General features: G+C 40.5%; 1 protein-coding gene across 3 annotated transcripts in view; it reads left to right on the plus strand.

The window, feature by feature from the left end:
• The window catches only part of VPS8 (VPS8 subunit of CORVET complex), an 83724-nt gene that overhangs the window by 46298 nt on the left and 12757 nt on the right, over nt 1-24669 (plus strand). For all 3 annotated transcript variants that reach the window (XM_033150071.1, XM_033150070.1, XM_033150072.1), the window contains 12 exons: nt 1135-1217; nt 2143-2227; nt 2524-2622; nt 5445-5534; nt 6919-6965; nt 9823-9964; nt 11182-11271; nt 12310-12352; nt 14390-14493; nt 15576-15657; nt 16719-16801; nt 23399-23479. In XM_033150071.1, coding sequence (XP_033005962.1) covers nt 1135-1217; nt 2143-2227; nt 2524-2622; nt 5445-5534; nt 6919-6965; nt 9823-9964; nt 11182-11271; nt 12310-12352; nt 14390-14493; nt 15576-15657; nt 16719-16801; nt 23399-23479 — 1029 coding nt within the window. The remainder of the gene's footprint in view (nt 1-1134; nt 1218-2142; nt 2228-2523; nt 2623-5444; nt 5535-6918; nt 6966-9822; nt 9965-11181; nt 11272-12309; nt 12353-14389; nt 14494-15575; nt 15658-16718; nt 16802-23398; nt 23480-24669) is intronic.

Consider the following 24669-nt stretch of genomic DNA (forward strand, 5'->3'; position numbering starts at 1 on the left):
GGCAGCAGTTATGGGGAGAACGTGTCCAGTGGCAGTTCAGAAAGAAGTGGACACATGCAATACAGGATAACCATCAGTTCATCTAGTTCAGTATATTCTACAGTGGCTGACAGGACCCCCTCCCCACAGGTTTTCAGATGGGGGTCTCTGCCAGCCCTGCCTGGAAATGTTGGGGATTGAACCTGGGAATTACTTCATGCAAAGTAGATGCTCTGCCACTGAGAGTGTGGCAGGCTGTGTCTGAGTAGGAAGAGAGGAAGAGTAGAAAAAAGTTACCTTTATGGGGCAGGATATATGCCAACCTTAAAGTGCAGTGGTAGAAAGAATTACAAGGAGCAGGTGAACGAGGTAGGAGACGGATCAGGCTTGGAATTTAAAAGCCAAAAATATTGATACCAAGCCTTCAAAATACACTGATACCACAAAACTACATTATAGCTTCCATTTTGCAAACAAGCTGGGCTTTGGTCAAGACAGCTATCTCGGAGTCAAAATGTGGTCGGAAGCTTTGTGAGAGGTGTCTGTTGCCAAGCTGTACTAATTCAGATTGCAGAAGTGAAGTGACATGTTTAAATGTTTACCCATAAGGAAAGTGTATGTGTATATAAAACCATGGTGACAGGGAGGAGGTTTCTAACCTGGGCTTCTTATTAAAAGTCAAAGGACAGGGGGAGGAAATATTTTTGTGGGGGAGGAGGAAAGGGCCCCACTAGAATGAAAACAATGTGTACAGTAGGATCATGTCTTGTGGGGGTGGGTTATGTTCCAGTGGGTAGCGTGTAAAGCTGAAATCATATATAGTCAAAACAACCCCCTGGAATTTCCCATGTAATATTGCCATTCTGAGCTGGTACAAGATCTTGCAAATGTCTCCAAAGGCCATGTGAGTGTTTCCCATGCCTTGCATGTGTTTAACTGGTGTGATATTGGTTGGCCAGTTGACAAGCGCATACAATTGTGATTGCATGTGTTATTGCAATGCTAGCTCAGAGCTCGAAGGCACTCCGTGTAGCTCTCAATATCTGAAAAAGCTCACATATGGGCACAATCTGCAAGTCTATAGGTCAAGAATGTTAGGAACTCTTGATTGTCCAGGTATGAGCACAGCATCTAATAATTATTTCATGCTTATAGGTTCTTCTAGAATTGCTCCAAGCTGGAGGCATAGTACAGTTTGAAGAGAACAGACTCATTCAAATGGCAGAAAAAGCTGAATTGTAAGGCTTTTTTGTTTTTCTGTCTCCCTGTAAACCATTTCCTATCACTTTCTCCCTTTTTATCCTGTCACCTGTGTTGCTCTTTCAGATAATCATGAAGGCACATCCTTATGGGTATCCAGACACTGTTATAGCGTTATGTGGAGAATAAACTTAATCTGGTTTTATATTGTATAGATCCTATTGGATTTTGCAGTGGATCTCTGGCCTTCCCGAGTGTGTGTGTAAACCTCCTTTGTTACCCATGGTGTGTGATGGTGCTCCTTAGTATTGTTCCTGCTATAATTTAATTCTTTTGTGTTTCTCTAGTTCTACACAGATGATCCCAATAGGGTGCCTAATGGGGATGGGGCCTATTGCTCCTGTAATTTCATCCAAGCTGGCTAAGTCTGAAAGCTCCAGGCTGGCATTATCTGCAGGCAATGGATGGATGGAACTAGGAAAAGCACATGAGGTGGTTGCTTGGCAACTGCTTTCAGTGAGCCCTCTGTTCATCCTCAAGTTCCCTTAGCATTGCAGCTAAACCTGGGTCCTTTGCACAACAGTCTAACCATGTGACAAGGTTTCTAGCATGGCCTACAGCCTAAAACAGTAACACGTTAAGCTGACTTCTGCTGCCAAACTTTTGCAAGTATATAGTGCTGCAAATCAATCCAGTCCCAGTCTGCTAGATTTGATTCTGATATCAGATACTGGGAAACATTGGAGTAGATGTGCCATAGAGAGAATATTGTACCTGTAAATGCTGCTTCTGTTGTCTTTAAACCATCTCAGGGCATTTTCACAGGAGTAAACACATAGTTCAAACCTGTAAGAGGGCTTAGGCTGCAATGCTATATGCATTTAATTAGGAGGAATAGATCCCATTTGACCCCTGAAAAGAGCTAACATCTTGAAATGAATAAATAAAATTGTTTTATTTCAGCTATCAAATCTGTGAGTTTATGTATGAACGGGAACATCGCTATGATAAGATAATTGATTGCTACTTACGAGATCCATTGAGAAAGGTAAGGCTGAATGGACACAAAAGTAATCACTGAGAGAATCCAGATGAAATATGCACTTCTGCATGCTTTGTGAGGGGGGAGGTACTTGATTTTCAAGGAGGCTTTGATGTAGGAGTAACCCCTAAAATACATTCTCCTTGCCGTTTTGCATTTACAAGGCAGTTCAGCATGCAATGAATTATATAGGAATTGATTTTTAGATTTGTTGGGTTAGTACATCCATCAGATTAGTGTGTGATTTATTTATTTATTTATTTATTTATTTCTCCATCCTTCCCATGTATTGCCTTTTAAAGGAAGAAGTTTTCACTTATATCCACAATATACTCTCCATTCCTGGATATAACACAGAAGAAAAACAGTCTGTGTGGCAAAAAGCTATGAAACACATTGAGGTATGATCTAGATTAACTGATTATGCATTTTAAGGTAAACCTAATTTATCTGCCTAATTAGGAGTCTGGCAGGTAGGTTGGGTGGCATGCCCTTTTTGGATTATTTATATTTTTAAATTACACTCTCTGCCCAGTTTTAAAAACAAAAACAGAAACCTTAAAAAACAAAGAACAGCTAAAAGCAACAGTTACAGCTGTTTTGTTGTTGTTGTTCTTTTTGTTTGTTTAAAGCACTCTAGATAATAACTTCAGTCATTATGGAACGAAAGACATAGCTATTATGTATTTATGATATTAATTGTTTACTCATTCTGGCCAGTTTGTTCTGTCTGTCTTTCACTAGTCAGAATATCTTTTAATTCAGTACACACTTTGTTATCCATGCTCCCTCCAACACAATCTTCCCAGGAAGAGGTTATTAGTGAAAACTGCATTACACAAAGGAACAAGCCTTTGTTTCTAATACTCCAGATTCTGATCCTGTTCCCAAACCAGCAGTTCTCAAAGTGAATCTGAACAAGAGCAGTTATTTTAGCTGTGAATAGTAAGCTTGGATGTAGAGTGAGTTGGCAGTTGATGAATTGGCCTCTTGGGTCCTGCAGGCCATTCACCATGCAGAGCAGCTTAATGCCCCTGGTAATCAGCCATCCTCAGGTCAACAAAGCCATTGTTAGCACAGTTATCAAGAATCTGCCCGATGGAGTGAGCTCCTGTTGCTCTGTCCCAGCTCCTGCCAACCCAGCAGTTTTCGAAAGCACACCAGTGCAAATAGATAAATAGGCACCACTGTGGTGGGAAGGTAAACACTGTTTCCATGCACTCTGGTTTCTGTCAGTGTTCCGTTGCGACAGAAGTGGTTTAGTCATGCTGGCCACATGACCTAGAAAGCTATCTGTGGACAAATGGCTCTGTTCTCTCTGGGTATCAGTCTGGTTCTCTCTGGGTATCAGCCAGACTGATACCCAGAGAGAACTTGCTGCAAGACAGACCCAAAAAAGAAAATAACAGAACACCACTAGTAATCACATACAGCTCCCAAGTTAAAACAGTACAATGCATCATCAGAGATCTACAACCTCTCCTAGACAATGACAGTTCTTTCTCAAGCTCTGGGAGGAAGACCTTTAATCACCTACAGACAGCCACCCAATCTTAAACAACTCTTCACCCACAATAATACAACAACAGGACTTAACATGGACACTGGTACCAGAACCTGCAATAAACCCAGATGCCAACTTTGCTGCCACATACACCCGGACAACACCATTACTGGCCCCAACAACATCACATCAAACATACTCAGGACTATTTAATTGCTCATCTTCTAACATTGTGTATGCCATCAAATGCCAACAGTGCCCTTCAGCAATGGGAATCCCATTGTTAAAGTCAACAGAGTTGATGTGCAATAAAGCAGTTGGAAAAAAATAATTATTCACCAGTGTGTTGCTTTTTATACATTGGTTAAGTGCCTGTCAGTTTGACATGATAGAGTTTTATCTCTGTTACTCTTCCTCGGGAAGATGAATGGCCTTATCAGGGAAATACCTTGCCTACAATGAGGAGGGGTTCCTCTGCTTGGGAAGTAGGGGTCCTCCTCCTTTCCCTGTCAGAAATTCAGCCTGTCTAGGGGCAGTGATAGATGGAGACCTATTTGCAGGACTGCTGCTAGCTTCTTGTTATGTGGGAGAAATGTAACAGTTGGTCCAATGTGTGCACGTCCTCCGTGTATGTACTATACCTGAAGCTCAGCATGACCAAGAAATAGAACCTGGAAATTGGTTATGTAAGTATGAATTTGCAAGATATTACATCAAGGAACGAAACAGCTATACTTCGGGCCATGTTATGACTTTTTCCATCTTGGGAGCTATGAGAACAGAAGAAAATTCATAAAGATATCAGCATGGTTCACTGTGAATCCTGCTGAGTACAGCCAGAGGAGAACATTAAGAGTAAGGATGAGAAAGGAATGTATGCATGTGGAAAGAGAGAGCTGCTTTTTAGCCTCTAGGTATGTTCTCATAAGATGAAAGCAGGATTGAGTTAATTTGAATTCCACAGTCTTTCATTGGCTAATTTCTATACATGTAATCAGTATTATTTCAGGTACTAGGCATGGAAGTATAAGCTGCTAGTTAATATACTAAAATAATACAATATGTTGAATAAAATGTATGTATGCTTATTGTAAAAACATCCTGAAAAACTGGGCCTACAAACTAGTTAAGCAAAATTGTTCAAACTGGATTTAACTCTGTTGATTTCAGTGACATGCCACCTAAATACATTTTGGATATAAATAACTTGCATTGAGTCCACTGATTTCCTAGGGAAACTTTGTTCCTGTTGAAATGCGCTCAAGAAAACAACCCAAGCTGTTACATCTAGCTGAACAAGACTGCCTGCCTGCTATAGTCAAATATTAAGTTTTGTGTGAAAACCAGTTCACACCATTATCCTATATGTTATGTGCTCTGAAAACAATTATCATACTGGTTACATCCTGACTATTCAGCAGAAAGTTAAGCTAAATTGCTCGAATGTACATAGAAGGCAGTGAGATGGTTGTGGGAATTTCGAATAGAGAAAACCTGTATTTTTCAGCTTCCATGTCTGTTCATTGAAGAAACAGTTGTTACCACGGAGTTAACTACCTCTTATTTTTAGCTGTCACTTTATCACCTTGTTGATTTATGAACATATTTCAAACAGAATTGATTTCTGAGTGTGTTCTATGGTATTTGGTTTTACTGTATGTATAATCTCTGCATTAGTAGGGATAAAAGAGCAATTATTTTTTTTCAACCTTTGCACAGGAGCTGCTGTCAGTGAGTCCCTTTAAAGCAGCTGATCTGATTTCAGTTCACTTCAGTGAGCAGATTGAACAAATAATTCAGAACCTTCAGGTAACGTGTCGCATGTGTCAACTCTGTTTTTAAATCGAGAAGTAGTTTTCTATTAAGAGAGAGCTGCAAATTACTGCATTGGGCAGTTGCCTAAAAATTAGGAATTGTCAAACCAGGACTGGGGCCGCCGAAAGACCATGTCTCGCAAAGGAGCACAAAATCTATGCATGAGGAGTGACAGAATGACCATATTCTTTGGGGAAATGTTCTAAATATTATTTTCTTGGGATTGCACCAGTATCTGCTCAACCGGTGTGGCATACATGGCTATACTGCTAAGTCACGACTATGCTTTTTCCCATGCTCAGAGAAGTCTTACCCTCTTCTTTAAATCCCTCATTATCAGCCACTTTTAGGTTTGTTTTTTTATTGTAGTGAAAAGCTTTTTCCTGAGCCACTTCAAAGTCATTTTTCTCTCCTCCTCCATTACCTCCTGTTCCTCTCTCGTGGTCCTGAAGTGTTCCTGTTAGGAAAAGCCGTTTTTGTAGTAGGGCATGTGCCTTTCTCCACCATACTCCATTGCTCCAGACTTTTTTATTTAATCCCCTTGAGGAAAGGGATGGAAGGCTCCAATACACATATTAAGCTAGACTAGGGCGAAAGTCCCTGGGGAAATGAGCAGGTGGAGAATTTAGCTTCTCTCATCACAGTATTGTTGTAAAAGTCAATCTTCAAATAATAATAAAAAAACAGATATGAAGGTCTGTCCTCATTCTATCAGGTTTGGACAGAAGGAATCTATTCATCACTTAAAAGTTACTCTCTGGGCCAGGCATTGATAGAGCTTTTTTGCAGTCCCTAACTAGCATATTATTTTCATAAATATCCTGCTAAATTCCTCTTACTCGTTAGTGTGCAACAGAAATATAAATGTTCAGCCAAGACAAGGTGTCTAAAATTGTTTTTCTAAACACTCATTACATTCATCAATCGAGAACTTGTCACTGAGCCACTGAAACAGCTGGCAAATAATTTTTTGCTGAACCAGTTAACTTAATTTGCCCCCCCCCCCACTGAATATATATAGTCCAGCTCTTGGATAATTTTGTTACCAACATCTTAATAACTTTAAAAAATGATTTAGGAAATTAAGAGACGTCACCTGAGTGTTAGATTGTTTTGGCCTGAATGTTTCACCTGGAGGTTTAAATAAAAGTACAAAAGGTAATGATATAATTTTCGCCCTCTGAAACATGCTATTTTGCAAATCCTAGTTTTATTTTCATTCATATACACAGCAGGCCTAGTTTTTAAGTTTCTGGGGGCATGATATGCAGTGTTTTTTGTGCCAAGGTGAATCCCTATTTCCATCTGATACAGTTTAAAACAACTGCTATATCAGTTGCAAATGTTCCATTAACCTTTTCTCCTCCTCGTTTGTCAGGATCAATGTTTGCTTTTCCAGTTTTTGAGGAGCCTACTTGACCCAAGGTATGTATACAGATTGCAGATTCCATTTTGATTTTTGATTTTATTTTTTAAAAAATGTTTTTATTCCTGTTTTGTTTACTCCATTTTAGTTTTGCAGTACTTTAATGCATTTAGTGAAGTGTAGGGCTTTGGAAGGCAAAAGAAGTGTGCATGCACACAAAAGCTCATACCAAGAACAAACTTAGTTGGTCTCTAAGGTGCTACTGGAAGGATTTTTTTATTTTTTTATTTTGTTTTGACTATGGCGGACCAACATGGCTACCTACCTGTAACTCATTCCCTTGCTAAAGAGGGGTTGGGCCTGCTTGTTGCCCCCCTCCCCCCAGCAATATGTGAAGTCTTACCCACTTCAGTACTATGCCATTCAGCACTTTGCGTTCTGGGGTTGTTTTTTTTTTAAAGAAACACAATTCATGGGATGCCTTTTCAACTTCAAAACCATTGCATTGATTGGCCCTGCAGTTCTTAAGTTCTTAGATGGATTATAAGCCTACTTAAGTGTCTCTCTCTCTCTTTTTACAGTGAATATATAACAGAGGGAAAGTACAGTAGCTTCAAGTCCAAGAACTCTTTCCTGTGTGTGTTTGTGTGTGTGTGTGTGTTTTTTAAAAAAAACAGTTTCTGAATTCTTTTAAAGTAGCTTTAATTTGGCACTCCAATTATTCACATTGCTTTTGTAATTTATAAAAGCCTTCTTTATGCTTTTTGAAAACCTCTGGCTTAAACTTTGTAAAATCACATGTATTAGAGATGCAGGGCCAAGGCAGTGGGTTTGTAGACGAGAACTGGGACCAGATTTGGCAAGGAATGCCGGTAGTGTAGGAAGCAAAGATATAAAGTAGGCCCACAACATACACAGGGGTTACGTTCCAGGGATCACACCTGCAGCCAAAATCACATATAGTCAAAACACATTGGGTTCAGTTGCGGGTGGGACTGCCAAAGTCATTTTTTTCCCAGAACCCTGTCTCCTCTTTTAATTTTTTTTAGATTTTTTTTTTGCCATGCACATAAAGTTGAATGTGCACAGGTTAAATGCATGCAAGTTGTGGGCTTAAAAAAAATCAAACAGAGTACTGAAGCAAAATGTTCTATTGAAACATGGGCCGCTATAGAAGCTACACTGCCCACTTATCCACCCAGAAGACATTGACCCAGATTCAGTGTTTTCTAATTGCCATTGCAGGGGTTGTTGCGCTAGTATAAGGGCAAGGATAATGTTTGCACTGGATTTCATATTTCACAACAGTTGTGCTAGCAGAAGCATGTTGTGCAAAAATTTGGCACTGCAGGAAGTGTTGGGGCTACAGCAATATGTTGTGCACCCAGCCATGAGAACCATGTTGGCTTTCTGCACCTTTCATTGCGCAAGCCATTCTACTAAAGCAGCTGGTACACTGCTAAGAGACTTTCACTTAGGGCTATGTTGAATTCATCCCATTGTTTTCATCAGATTGTCTGTTAGACAAGGCTTCTCTGTGATGACTTGCCTCCATAGAGACTGAAACATATAGTACCATCTGTAGCCTCATTCTGGTTCCTGTCACAGAGATTTTGTGTCAGCACAACCACATCCAAGATTCTGGGGCTGATTCTGGCATTAAATCTCTGCTAGGAACTAGGGATACCATGATCACCGGTGGAAGTCATCCCACGGAAGCCATTTTCGGGGGCCTCTGTGCAATCAAGTAACACAACTTTCCGTTTTGTGTACTTCTTGTTTGTAAGAGGAAATGTCATTTCAGAGAAAATTACATTTTAAATGGTGTGCGGGTTGCTTATGGGAGCTGTAGCAATATGCTTTGTGGTGCAACTGCTCATCGGTCATGGGCAAAAGCACTTCTGGCTGTGTTTATTTCCCAAGGCAATTTTATACCTCCACATCCCCCCCCCCATCTCCAGTCAACTGGCCTTGTACCAATTTTAGAATAAATCTCTGGCTAAATTAAATGTGCCAGACTAATCCCCTCTGTAATTCCAGTCCCTTCATTGTAGTTACACCACAGCAAGGAATCTAGCCCAATTGCGCTGTCACGAAATCCTCTCTAGTTCAGACAATAGGCTACTCTCTTCAGGGTAAAATTTCAGTTTTAGTAAAACGTTAGTAAAATCACCATCTGGGGTGAGAGACGAACATATGAAGGCAAATGTTTAGCTTGTGGATATACTTTCTGCTCTGATAGTTTTCAAGTTTGCCTCTATATCAAATGATATCCAACATATTAACCTGTTTTGAAAAAAACAATAACCCTGGACCTTCTGTTTGTGCACTGCAACTAATACGCCCTATATCCCTTGTGGTAATGCAGTACACTTTAGCCCTGCTTTATATGACTTTCTACAGTCTTCCAGTGAATAAACCTATTAAGATTTTTCCATTCATGCTGAAATCATTGGCTACTTCCATCTCCTATGATCTCCCTTGTTTCTGTTTCTCTTATTCCTGGCTTTGCTGTTTGGACCCAGATCACTTTACATGAACTATTAGAAGCCAGTCATACTTTATGCCATGAATACTAACAATAAGACTTAGTCCAGTCCAGTGGGGGCAGGTGTGGTGGGGCAGAGCCACCTTCCTGACACTGGTGGTGCTTTTGGTTAGCAGGGCAGAGGTGATGCAGAGGCTGTGTGAGTGTGCTGGTGGGAGCATCAGATCAGCAATGGTCCTGCCAGTGCACAAACACATCCCTGACGCAGCCAATGCCCCAGCCATATCCAGGTGATGGGGGGGGGGGACTGCCCCACCTCTTGCAGCACTACAGTGTCAGTCTCTGTTTTGTTGCCTACTCTGCATAGTCTTCTGTGTTTGTCTGAAATGTGCCAGATCCCAAATGTGATGTGCCATTTGTTGTTTCAGGCAAGGTGTCAATCAAGACTTGCTTCAGCTTTCTCCCTTCGTTACTGAGCAGTTTATTGAGTTGCTGTGTCAGTATGATCCTGGCCAGGTTTTAGAGACTTTGCCATTCCTGGAGTCCTACAGGCTGGAAGAGGCAATTCAGGTAAAGTAGAAAAGCTTGGAAATGGGCTGGAACTGGAGGGAAATATAAGTTTTGTAAGAGCTGTTTTCACTCGTCGGCTAGGCCCTTTCACATGGTATGTGGAAGAACAGGCATCGGTGACAAAAGTGGTTGCATGCATCATTGCAGTCTTGCAGCTTCCCCCAGCCTTGCCCCTGATTTCCATGCATGTGGAGGCAGGCAAATCTATCTGTGTGAACTTCTATGGGAGCTGGAATCCTGTGTGATCTGAATTCTAACTCTCAAGATAGCCTACTTGTGTAGACTTCCCCAGCTCAGACATTGACCTCTAATGCATCGACGTGGGCGGGGGCAGAGAAAGCTGGTTCTCAGAGGCAGGACCGGTTGCAGGGCTCGAAGTGATGCTCTTTTAGTCCCCTTCACCTGCTCTATCATCTCCTATGCCTAACCGTGCTCAAACCTGGACCAGTTCTTACAGCTAAGCGTAAGTGGTAAGTTTCTATCTGGGACTAGTGGGAGCCAGTCTAACTTATGCATGCCTTGATCATGCTGTCCTGTATGCTGTAGTGCTATTAGGTTGTTGACGCTGTGCCTAAACTCAAGTTAATCAGTAGTTTCCTGGTTTAGCTTCCAAATGGTTTAGGCAAGAGCTTCTTCTGTTTGGGATGTGACCCCATTACTTTTTCTGTAGGGGAAGCTATTGCTATGGCAATCTCATTTTCATATATTACACAAGACTACAACTGATGAGGCTTCATAATACATTCTTGAAACTAGAATTCTCTTTTATGATAGGAAAGGCCTTTGAAATTCTTGGGGCCAAAGTGCATTACTCAAGAGTTCTGTGGAAATTTTCCCAGATCTTTTTTTAAAGAAAGAGTAGCTGCTTGGGAGGGAAGGTAGCTAGAGATGATGTGCTTCGCACTTTCCATTTTTACCATTTTTCTCCACTGAATCTCCCCCTTCAAGTTTGTTCTCTCTCTCTCTCTCTCTCTCTCTCTCTCTCTCTCTCTCTCTCTCTCCCTCTCTCTCTCTCTCCTCCCCTTGCTATACTCACCAGACAGAAGAAAAATATATGGGAACCGCTGAATGATCACTTACACTAGAATATTTATAGTACAGCAACTTGAGGGTCCTGAGGTTGTAACCTGAAGTCTGTTTTTTAAATACCCAAACTCTCCCTCTCTTTTAATTACAGAGAGCATAACTAAAATAACGTTTGTATCATTTTTGTTCAGATCACACAGAAATACCAACTCCATGAAGCTTCTTCCTATCTACTTGAGAAGAAAGGAGATATTCATGGTGCCTTCCTAGTTATGCTTGAGGTATAGTTGACTAGAAACTACTTTGAAACGCTTCAGTCACTTTCTGCTAGTAAGAAAAGTACCTGTTTTCTATGGCAAGAGCTGTTCGGCGGTGAAACAGACTCCCTCAGAAAGTGTTGGGCTCTCCTTCATTGGAAGTTTTAAGCACAGGTTGGGTGACCATTTGCCATGGATGCTTTAGTTGAGAGTCCTGCATTGCAGAGGGTTGGACTAGATGACCCTCAGTGTCACTTCCAGTTCTACAATTCTTTGTTTACCCCAGCTTATTCCACATCTCGGAAGACATTTTGCCATATTTTCTCCATAGACAGTCACTTACATCTTTTAGTCCATATTTTTATGATAATAAATATTATCTTTTTGATTATAACTTTAGATTTGGAACTGGAAACCTTTAGAGGGAAGAATTAACCCTTCTCTAACCCCCCCCCAAAAAACATGTCTAATGCCAAATAACTCTGTTTACCTCATGACCTGATGCCATTATTTTGATTGTTTTCTCACAACTGCTAGCAGCAGCAAACAGTGAGGAGCAAGAACAGAGAAATATTACTGTATAATGCCATTGCGACTTGAGTTAAAGTACACATGTTTGGGCGTTACTCTAAAGCAGGTGTGGGGAACCAGACTCTGGCCCTCTAGATATTGCTCAACTGCAGCATCCATCATCCCCAGTCAACCTAGCCAATCTTGGCCTTCAGTTAGCCACAGAATTAGCACTTAAGACCAATACCAAGACCGTAATGATCCAGTAATAGGAGGACATTAGGGAAAGTAAGCTAAATACCAAAGTACGGCTCTTGTTCATTCCAAAATGAAAGGAATGGAATTGCTGTTAACTATGAGATAATGCTGATGTACCAATTGAAAATAAAAAGGTGGCTGCCTTTCTGGTCCTCCTGCGCCCCTCCCCATGTTATCCATTATGTAAGCTCTTCTGAAGTCAGGGAAACTTTAAGGGGGAGGGCAGAATAATTGGCAGTAGAAAATCCTGTATAAAGGCCTTGTGAGTTCAACTGATTATGTGTTTTTCTGCAGTGGCTACAAAGCAAGTTGTTGACACTTACATGTGAAGGTGAAAGTAAGTTTTTAAAATTGAGCTTTCCTCCTTTTTTCAGGAAATGTGAGTTTTTTTGAAGAGAGTAAAATTCAAATGATATCAAGCTGAGAATAAAAGAAGAATTGATTAGCTTTGTATTGCTCTGTCAGAGCAAGCCTAGACCACGTCCCCTTGACAAAGATGATTGCATTTTATCTCTTGCTTCAGTGTTACTAATCTTCATCACACACACTCTCTCCTCCTGGATTAGTGGGCTTGAGATTGTAATGTGTTTTTAAAGTAAGAAATGCTGAATTTGCACAAGTGCATCATACCAGGCTGCGCACCAATACATGGCATACACTGGCAAATGCCCCTGCAGGGGGAACTACTGCTGATGCTGGATCTGGCCAGGGCCCATGTTCCTTTATGTAACTCCACCACCATTTTAATCCCCCCAGAATTTAATGTGTGGGTCCAGCCACATGGGCCTAGCGCTCCAGTCTACATTGCCATTGGGCCATGGAAAAATCACGAAAGTAGATCACATTGACAAAAACGGAGATTTTTCTGGCTTGTGCTTCTTTTTATCATGCAAATATTATCTGTTGCTGGTAATTGCTACACTAGAACCATTTGGTGAAGGGCATTTTAGAAATGTCATAAATGGCCCAGGGAAATAAATGGCTGATTTGGAGATGCTCTTAGGATTTAATTTCAAAGGGAAGTCTGATCTAGACATGCAATGAAGGATAAATTCTTACTTCACAGACTTCTCTACTGCAAACCTCATATGTTTGCTATCCATCTGGTTCTAGTTGGCAAGAGTTTTATACCATGGTCCCAATTTCACAATAGGAAGCTCCAATCACTTAGCAGTATATGCCTGGTGCATATGCTTAGAGGTACAGTAGTTCTCGCTGTCTAGCAGAGTTGTATGTTTGCGCCCTTCCACCATACACATAATGTAATGCACGAGGCACACAATCCACATGGAGACCTGGTTTGCATGTTTCTTGCCTTTCGCAAAACAAAAAGTGGGAGGGAGAAGATTGGACTGAACCAGGCTTATGTGCCTACTTCCTATGCAGTCTCCATCTCACACAAGTAAAGTTAAAATGGGCTGTCAAACAGTTGTTTGAAAATAATGAACTGAATATATTTTTTATGAGAAACTGTATTGCTTACAAATAGAAAATAAATGAGAAAAGCATTATTGAATTTGTCAGAGAAGCCAAATGTAGTCAGTCAGTTCACATTTAAAATATATTTTAGAGCTTGTCGTTGCTCTGTAGGAACTTGGCAGAATGCTATCATAAATGAATAAGGTAGTTTAAGGTGAAAATTTATTTTAAAAAGATTGCTTGGGCCTTTTGGGTGTTTTCTTTTGTATTTCATAAAATCTGCTCAAAGCAAATGTTCGTAGCAACACAAGATCACCTCCTACCAAATATAAGCAGCCATGGAACTCGGGGTAATGTAATTCATCCCATAATCTCCCTAACCTAAGTAAGGTTTTCTAAACATCTTTTGAATATTGTGACGGACTGGACAATTTAGGGATGTAAGACCCTCACTGCTTGCATAACCATTATGACTTTGTTATTGAATTAAATGGTTTTAATAGTTGTATAAACAATAATAACAGTAACTTATGAAGAACTTATGTTTTCAGTAAGAGGTAACTGACTTTTGTGGCATCTGAGCCAAATCTTATGGGCATGTCTGTATGGTTATTTTACAGAGCTCTGCCAGTAAATGTGGTAGAATAGCAGCAGATCACCACCAAGTAATAAACAGCATAGGTGAAGTTGCTCATATAGGAGAAGGATAAATAAAACCCTAAACAGCCTGGTCTCTCTCTCTCTCTCTCCCTCCCCCCCAACCCCCGTCCTGAAGTTTCCCCTCTAAAATATCAACTTGTTCCATGGGAGCTCCCCTATTATGACATTGTTGTGAGGGTATAGAACAAACTTAATATACAGTCAAATTATGTGATTATTTCCCCCCACATTGATTTTAGCTGTCTGATTTAACTGCCAGATTAGTATCTAATTGCTATTTCTTCCTTAAATCAAGGTTCAATAGAATTTCCTTCATTAAAGGATATTGAAGATAGCTTAGCAAAAACAATTGCACTTTGCCAGAGGAATTCACACAAGTTAAATCAACCACAGCGAGAGGTAAGAAGTCTAGGAAGTGCTTGGCTTGTTTTCCATTAAGCTCATCTTATTGTAACTGGGGGGTTGCTGCGAGAAAGATGCATCTAGTTTCCCCCTCCCCCTCCCCCTCCCCCTCCCCCTCTATAACATCTAGTATTTGAGCTGTGACATTGCAAGGCACCAAGTTTCCCTGACCGCCAATTTGACAGCCAATGATGTGGGGTGGGGATATGGAAAGCAAGAACATCATGACCCAAGATAAGTGCTGGTAGTTATTGTAGAAGGGGAAAGGAGTTGCTTGTGTGGTGGTTGTTCTCAGCAACAGCCTTAAGTTTACCATAACATCTCATTTGGTCATGGATGGAAAACCAGAGCTCCATCAGATGCTGCTGGACTCCCAACTCCCACCAACCCCTGCCACTATAATCAGTGACCATGGGCGATGGTAGTTTCAGTCTAACAACCTCTGGAGCACCCTAGGATTCCCCATGTCTGATTCAGGTGTATCCTATACAAAAACCGGATAAGGTTAATTGTTCTACTACCGACAATTGTACTGTTATTCTCTAGTATATTTTGTATTTATAGTTTATTTAAGATGCTTTAATCTGTGTTGGAGAGGTTTGCTTAAATGTAAGACATATATAAATTGTCTTAATAATAATTAGTACTTAATAATAATTAGTTTGACCAGAAGTCAGCCAGAGCCAGCCAATGACATTTTGCTCCCTAAGGCAAAGAACAAGATGGCTGCCCCTTCCCTTTTCCACATACAGAAGTTGACCTTATTGAAAGTTGAATCTTTCTTCACAACACTGAAAATGGAATAGCATCCTCCACAGCACCTGAGACACCTGGCTAGGTTAGGCTCTCGAGACGGACTATGGCATATATAGCTTTGTCCTTCAATAAGGGCAGTGACGCAGGGTGAGGCACAGGAGCAATAACCATGGTGCTGCCAATCCTGTCCTGCACAAGCATCTGCCATCGGATGCACTTGCCTCACTCTGCCTAGTGGCAGGGCCAACTCCTGGGCCCAAACTATTGCCTGATTCAGGTATATGGACTGGCACTCACGGGATTCCATTTTGTTTCTTCTCTAGGCACTGTGGTTTCCACTCTTAGAAGCAATGATGTCTCCCCAAAAGTTATCCAGTTCTACTGCGCTGTGTCATTACTCTGAATGTAAGCACCAAAATATCCATAACAACGTGTAGTTCAGATCCTGTTCCCTGAAGCCAAATAATTGTGAGTGAGAATGTGAATAGCTTTGTCACTGAGCCATAACACTAACAATTCAATAATGGGCAGCGCCTATAAAATATATCAAAAATGTAAGCATAAAGCTTATCATTAGGCCAGATGACAACATCCTATACCTTCAAAGTAGCCCCGAAACTGATTACATTGGTGCCAAGCAACTCCCTCCCTCCAAAAATCTTGTAAACCTTGTCAGAAAAGACCAGAAATCCCCCTCACAGTTCTTCTAGCAACAGCTCCCGTATGAAGACTCCTAGGGCAGGACACTGACGGAGGAAGAGTGCGGGGGGAGTGCACCACCCCTGGCAGCACAATTCCAGTAGGGTGCCATTGCAGCTGCCCCCCGCCCATGCTGGGTGCCACTCCCCTGCAAGCGGTGTGCCCTGCCCCCAAGATGCGTGCCAGCCCCGCCCCCGCCTGCTCTCTACCCCCCCCCCCCCGGTGCCAGAGTATGAAGCTCCTCCACTGGGGCAGGAGAGTGCAGAGTGAGGCTGGCGGAAGCACCCAGTCCTGACGGTTTCTCTCCTCCGGTTTACAGCTGTTGTGTCATGAGTGCATTTGCGTATTACCTTCTGTTTCTGTACTCTAAAGCTCAGTTATTTCTCTCTGTTCCTCTTTTCCATATTAACATTCATGGATTTGAGCATTGACTTATGTGTGGGGTATGACATGGGAAACATTTTTCAACATTAAAGCTTCAGGAGCTCTATTTTCCTTTGCTTTCAGACGTAGATACTGAATTGCCCTTCTCCCTGTGGATGTAATATAGAGGAGTTTCTATGGAAATACCTCTCAACTGGAGAGCATTTGCTTAAGACACCACAGAAATTCATCTGAAATTAAATAATCACAGAAAAGAATTGTCTCCATTCACCATCCACATGCACCAGAGAATCCATTTTCTATTAGATATCGTGACTTAAAAACACACAGTGGAATAGTATTTGCTCCTGTTAGTTATGATTATGATGTATTTATTCTACCAGTTTTGAAGAACTTGACGATGCAAGTGTTGAACAACATGGCAGCATTCATTGCCCTGCCACTGATCTTGCAGAAAATTCTACAGGTGAGATGTAGAGATAATGTACTGATAATGTATTTTTAAGTGAAATATGCCTTTATATGTACATGCTTAAGTCATGGTATAAAGTGGTATTACTTATTTGCCTGATACGTTGTGTTAATATCTGTAAATTCATCTCATTACATCTGGTTTTGTGGGTAGTGGCAGAGAGTGTGTTGAGTAAAGTCAAAGTTGTACAGTGAGAAGGTTTGAAGTTATTAAAACAGCTGCTGTCAATAGGAATTGGGATGGGTATTTTGTAGCCTTTTGTAGAAAATAATTTTAAAATTGCTAAGACTTTCATACTCGGAAGAAAGTGAATCTGAGAAGAAATTTAGAGGTAAGTGAAGGACTGAGGTTCAAACTAAAGGTTACATAAGTTTTTGTCCTCTTTCTGTTACTATAAACATGAATACCTTGGTGAGTGGAGCTCATGATTTGCATCAGGGGTCACCAACATGGTGCCCTGAAGTCTTCCATGGCACCCATGAAGCCTCTGTGTCCTCTTCCAGTTGCTACCCCCTTGGTCATGAGGGAAGGACTAGCTTGCCCAGTTTGGCAGAGCCATAGCAATAGCCTCCCAGCAGAAACATCACTTTCACTTACCAGGAGAGGGAGAGGTAAGGCAGTGGCAAGCTCAGGGCTGCACAGGGACTGTGGAAGAGCCAATCTGATGCACTTATGTAGCCCTGAGTGTATTGCTGTCTTCCCCCTCTTAATACACGTGGCAGCAATGTTGCAGTTCTGCATCACTAGATGCTCCACTCCTGAGTTAAGTGGTTACCCTTTTCTCCCTTGAAAAGGAAAGTTACAGGGTCTGTGTACATTCCTTCATAGGTGAACAAAACTGACTGGAGGAGGTTTGTTCTGATTGCTGTATTTTGCATGTTTTGTATTAGAAGATCAAAAAAACATAATTAAAATGAACAGAACACATTTCAGGGTGTTCCATTTGCATTTTATAAACCACGTAAGAAACAATGCATTTGTTAGCTCTTAATCCAACAAAGCCTAACTTTAAATGGCTTTCTCATCCCCATATTTAGTTTTGCCAAAGCCATATTTGTTTGCTGTCCTTTTATTGGAAAACATTTTACAAAATCAGTGCTCCCTGCTGGAGATACAACCTAAAAAGCAGCTCCATGGCCAGATTATGTGCCTTGCTTGTGGCCTCTACTAAAACAGAAGCCTACTGTTGTGTATCAAATAATGGCTTTTAGATTTACCTTATATTGGACACATGATTCCCCTGAGATAGCTTCTCTGTGGATGATTTATAATACCAAATCTCATGATATCTAGGTTGATAATATTTTTGTAAAATTGCTATCTAGCATTCCTTCAGTGCTTAGGAGAAATACTACTCTGGGGATTTGAACTGGCACTGCTTTTATTTCATCTAAATTACAGCTGCCTTTCTCCTCATCCTAATCACTATTACCAGTTTCTAGTTTCTGCTTCTAAAGGCAAAGTGTGAATTTGATAACTACTTTCTTTTACCCTCCTGTCCCTGGTTTCCAGCTCCATTGATTTTTTTTTGTTTTGTTTTAGTTGTATTTTGGACCTCAGAACAATACTTCCCATACCAAAGTGTCTTGCTGTCAACTGTAATTTATAGAATAGGTAAAATACCTTCTGTAGCATAGGTCTAGAATCAAAACCTGAAGAATCTGATTTAGCAAGCTTTTTGTTAGTTTGAGCTACAGCGTTTGTATGAGGATAAAAGTCCTTGGTACCAATCAGTTCGTTACAGGAGAATGATCTTATTTGTTACGGATTCAGAAGACCTAGTAGCACAACTTACGGTACTTCCTATGCCCCATTTTCATTTTCAGAATAGGAGCCTTTTCTTGATCTTGTGTTTGCTTTAATGATAACCCCCTGAGATGGCATGTGTCAGGCTGCATATGTGCAGCACAATTGGTTGGGTCCTTACTCTCTGTTGGTGTTGTCAGATGCTGATGGAAATAATTACTTCTGGCACTTGAATAATATATCAGACCCACTTAACAAATGTTGGACTGACACAGCATATCATCTACATGACCCGTTCCCAACCTGATGTCCTTGAAATGTTCTGGACTAATACCTCCCAACAGCTCCAGCTAACCTCGCCAGTGTTTAGGGATGATGAAATAGGGTTGCCATATTTAGATCGGTGAAACCATTTTTGGGCTATTTTTATGGAAGATCGACAAAAACGCCACTGCCGACATGGGCTGCCATACACCAGCAGTTTCCCGGACATTTTGCCCAGACTCTGCCGCCAACTGCAGTATTCTACATATGTCCGGGAACATCCGGATGTATGGCAACATTAAATGAAAATTGTAATCCAATGACTTCCGAAGAGTGCCAGATTTGGGGTGGCTATTCTGTATGCACTGAAATGAATTTAGTTTTGTGGGCAGGGAAAGCATTTCTTAGAATCGTGGAACTGTAGAGTTGGAAGGGACCCCTTGCAATGTGGCAATCCTGCCCACCGCCACCCCTGGATGGGCTCAAACCACCAAGCATCTGGTTAACAGCCAAATGCACTGACCTATTGTGCCACAGGAGGGCCCTATGGGTAGAAGATATGCCTGTGTAAGGTAAATACCCGTAGCAAGAACATTCCAACAGACTGAACTATTGAACTGTCTCTTTGCTTAGAAAGATATTTTGAAATGGTCTGTTTTTTAAGAAAGACAATAACATTTTTTTAATGTTTGCTTTAAATAGGCATAATCCAAATGTCATAGCAATACTATAGAGCTGTTTTCAGCAGAAATACCTGGGTTATGATTTCACATTGTATTTACAGTTACTCATTTGAAACGGTATTAAATATGATTAATGTTAGATTTAAATTCTAAATCTGACTCATCAGAGGATTTAGTAACATTAATTCAAAAGGAAAATGAAAGAAATGCTTTGGGGCAATATTAAGGGAATTTTGGGGACATTAAGATAAGTATTATCCCATTAAGAGGATGAGTGGTATTTAAATAGAGATGAAAGGTAAAGTGCTAAATCTTTCACAAAGCCATAATCCCTTGTGAATGTGCTAAAATCAGATATCTTGTGGTTTCTCACTGTATACCCTGTTCCAGAAGCAGGAAACTTTAAGATTCTTGATTTCCATATGCCTGTAGGAAAGTCAAAGCTGTTTCTGAGCACATTTAAGCATAGAATATCTATTTAATGTGATGATGAGCATTCTATATCTGCTGGAATTGAACTGTGGGCAAATAATTATTAGCAGTATAAAAGCTAAAATTCATATTGCATATATTTCGCTTCCACTACTAACCAGTAGGACACTAAGCTAGACCGTCCATTGTTATCATTATATAACCTGTTGCATGTGTTGCTTGAGAAGTAAAGAGACACAACATGTAAATGGCATCAATTTTCCTTGCCTCTAGCCTTACTCATCCACACTACTTTTTAAAATATTGTGCAGCTTGATTTGACCTGATCTCTAGTAAAATAATAATAATAAAAAAATCCTTCCAGTAGCACCTTAGAGACCAACTACCGGTAAGTTTGTTCTTGCACACGAAAGCTCATACCAAGAACAAACTTAGTTGGTCTCTAAGGTGCTACTGGAAGGATTTTTTTATTTTTTGTTTTGTTTTGACTATGGCAGACCAACACGGCTACCTACATGTAACTGATCTCTAGTAATTAAAGATCCAGGTGTTGGAATGTGCTTGTTTATCTGGGTATAGACCTTCTGTGCCTATCTAGTTTAAAGGGCTTTCAAATGAGGGTTTCAAATGTAATATCAGTTCCTGGTCTACCAGCAGCATTTGGGAAACCCAGGGTCTTTCAGGCACCTCTCCTCTGTGGGTCATTTGCTTCTTATTTATAAGAAGCACCTGCATGCCACTCCAGAAACAATGTTCTCTAACCTGCTCACAATAACAAAACATCGGGGGGGGGGGGAGATCAATGATCAATGAAAATCAATGAAAAAAACTTCAGCAGCAAGTATAACAGTGTAATAAGATAAACAACAACACTAGAAGCAGAATATAAAATTCTGTGGAATCTAAAAATAATGTTCCTTCCAGTAGCACCTTAGAGACCAACTAAGTTTGTTCTTGGTATGAGCTTTCATGTTCATGCACACTTCTTCAGATACACTGAAACAGAAGAAGTGTGCATGCACACGAAAGCTCATACCAAGAACAAACTTAGTTGGTCTCTAAGGTGCTACTGGAAGGAATTTTTTATTTTTTATTTTGTTTTTACAATGGCAGACCAACATGGCTACCTACCTGTAACTGGAACTAAAAATAATGTCTTCACCTGGTAATGAAAAGAGTAAGGAAAGTGATGGGGGGCATTCCTTAACTAAGGTGTCACCATGAAAAAGGCCATTTCTCAATTAGCCACCAGTAGCAATTCACTTGGCAGAGGCATCTAGAAAAGGGTCTCAGTGTCTGGGTAAGTACCTTGGAATAAGTGTCTTTCAGGTAACCTGGTCCCATGCCATTATGGGTCTTAAGGTTCCCCACCTCTCCTGTAGCTTGTTTAAAAAGACATCTGGGGTGTTATCATTTTGTCAGCTGGGATTAATGTCTGGAGCAATCCATACATGTCACAATCTTCACTGCCATCTCTTTGCTCCTCTGTCCTCCTCGGTTTCCTTTCTAACTAGCGCTTGGCGTCCCTTGACATGTGCACACTCTTGAATTGAGTGCCTCAGAAAAGAGGAGCTGGCTCACTTAACAGATAAAAATAGCTTGCTATATGTCATGGATCACGTACATGCTGTGCTAAGGGCCCAGACTTCCCAGTTAGTCTCCATAATTTATATGGTGCCTCAGCATGATGCACTTTCTGTGCTGCCGCTTTTTAAATTATGCATGCTAAAATGAAAAGTACTTACTGAAAACAGAATGTGACCCCAGAAGACTCTGCTGCCTTTGTGTGGATGGATCATTGGTATGTGCTACTGCTTCCTTGCAGATCAGGGAAAAGGTTTAGGTTGACCTAGTAAAAAATTATAACTTGTGTGCGTTTGTTAAACAGGAAACTTAAAAAAGCTAATGTAGAGGCTTCCCAAACAAACAAGCGCGTGGGTAACTTCAGCTGTATGGGGATTTTGTAGCCTCATTTGTAGCTCATAATCATTTATGTTTCCTTTAGCTACCCCCTGCTCAGAGCCTGTCCAGACAGCAGCTTCGACTGTGTGTGGCTTAGCAATCTAGCATCATATTGTAGGTGTGGGAAGCAAGTATAGCAAGGGAAAGGGAGGGAAAGTGTTTTAAAACAACAGTTGGTGTTTGGGACTAAGCCACTGGTGCTGATCCAGCTAGTCCCCAAGTCTCTAGAGTGTGGGGAGAAATCTATGTGGCTTTCAGATATTCTGAATTGTCATGTACAACACTTGGAAGAATCCTGAATATACCATCTAAACCTTTAAAAAGAATTTATCACTCCCCTCTAATCTCTACAGGTAGTAGCATAAGCTCCTTTAGGTCATTAATTATAAGGCACAACTGACATGTATTTGAGTCTTCTAGATTAGTCCAGTCAACTTATTATCGTACTATGCAAAGCTAATGTTCTCTGTAAAATTTGTATTGTAGAGAATATCTATCCCAGTCCACCAAAGGTAACTCTCCTTAAATGGTCTGTAATTGTCCTTACTGTTGAATAAAATATTTTATTTCTGCATATTTTATTTTCATCCATTGGTTCTTACACTGACTTTTCCTGCTACATTAAAAAGCCCAAGTGTTGACTTCAAATTTAAAACTGAGTTCAGCTCCCATGTGCTACTAAAATAACTGTAATCTTGCTGCATTGCTTTAAGCTTTCAGAACATATTTCAATAACATATCTGGGTGTGATTTTTTTCCTGCAAGAGCTGCAGATTTTAAAAATGGAAAGCAGAGAGCTATAAAAAGTATTAGACAAGATTACTATAAAAATGTAAATAATGAAAATCCTGTTGACCTTTCTCTCCTGAGGCAATATGTCATCGTGCTTTAATTAGATCTCATGCATGACCACACCAAAAATTGTTTAGAAAAGAATTCTTATTGAATCAAGGAGTTCAGCAGGGAAATTCCATTCTCTTCACTGCATTCCTTTCAGTCGCATGGAAGGATAGGAAAACCCTTTTGGGCAAGACAGGATTCATCTCTAGGACAAGGTCTTTTAGGGAACATTGTTAGGCTGGAACCTTGTAAACCTTGTTGGGAAGCAACCTTGGAATCAACGAACTAAGAGAACCTTTGACAGGTAAGTTTACTGCATACCCAGAATGTGGGGGCTTACACCACCTGTCACATAGTCTTCTGAATCTGCCCTGAGTGAATTTGGGGTTATCTGAGTTATGTGCTGTTACTTCAGTCACAGAGAAATATTTATGTGAATAAACACTAGGCTATATTTAGAAGATATAGATCTCGCTGTTTCTCATGCACTAGCAGTTTGATTAGATAAGAGGTTGTATGTTTTTATCGTGGCCAGAGAGGTCAATAGCTATTAACCAAACATTTCCCCTTATCTGCCTCTCCCCTCCTGCATTGGTGTGTGTAGTAGTTTTTCAGTTTGTTTTCATTGAAGTTGATTAACATCAGCTTGCAATAATTTTTACAGGATCCAGTCTATGGAAGAGGAAAACTGGGAGAAATTCAGGGTCTTGTTCTGGGCATGCTAGACAGCTTTAATTATGAACAAGTAAGTAAAATGGGCTTTTTCTTCCTACTAAGGTAAAGTGATCTTGCTTAAAAATTGAAAGGCTTTTTGTCTAATGGGAGAGGAATTGAATGGCGTTATCCACATTATCCCCTTTGTGTTAATTAACCAAACTGTTAATTGCCTATTAAAGAAATCTTCCACCAAATATGATGAAAGCATGTGTTAATGAGCAAGTTTTTGTTGTCTTGGACATGACAATACCTGTAGGTTATCAGATACCCTATGAAGCTTCCTTTATACTAACTTAGACTACTGGTCTACCTAACTCGGCACTGCCTGCTGACTGGTAGAAGCTGCCTAGGATCTCAAGCAGAGGTCTATCCCTCACTTCATGTTTGCCTTAAGGCCTTTGGAGACAATGTGCAGTGCAACAAATGTACCGTTCTTGCTAAACAGCTGATTTGGGGATGGTAAGATTGTTTCTTCTGGACATGATCATGCTCTCTGAAGGAGCAGGTTCACAGCACAGGTGTGCTTCTGTCGCTTTCTTTCTTTCCAGGTGAGGTAGTGGTAGCAGTGAGGAGTACATCTTGTCACCTTGGGCTGAGGAGCTACCTTTGAATATTTCTCTCATCAGAATTTTGCCACTAATTTCCCCTGATTTGATGAGCTCATATTTCAATTTTCCCACTAAGTGGGGAACTGCATTTTAAAATTTTATCTAATGCAATTTGTCCTCTAATATTATTATATGTTTATTGTTTATTAAATTCATACCTAGTCCTTCCTTCCTGAAGGGTTCTCAGGGCGGCTAACAATATGAAATCCAACCAAATTCAATAATTAAAATGATAGTTATAAAAGATCAGATCCCCACTTACGGAAGGCACCTGCTTGTGCCATCACATGGGAAATTCTGTTCTATTTTACCACACTTAGAGCAAATATAAGCATGTCATTCTAGTTTTCTGAGCCCATTTTTTTGGTCAGAAACCATCTTCCCTCTATGTCTGTGATAGTATGGAAACTTGCATTATTTTCTCTTTCAGATGAATAGATTGTTTACTGGTAGTTGCTATTTATACCTTAGCCTTTTGATCCCTGGATGTATTCTCAATAGGAGATTCTTGTAGCTATTTTTGAGCCCAGAATAGAAAGAAGAAAAGCTCATTCCTCACTTCCCTTGCAGTCATGTTTTCCCTTGGGAGCTTTAGGCTTCTCCTCTCATC

This window comes from Lacerta agilis, chromosome 5, assembly GCF_009819535.1.
Source record: "Lacerta agilis isolate rLacAgi1 chromosome 5, rLacAgi1.pri, whole genome shotgun sequence".
Classification (NCBI taxonomy): Eukaryota; Metazoa; Chordata; class Lepidosauria; order Squamata; family Lacertidae; genus Lacerta; species Lacerta agilis.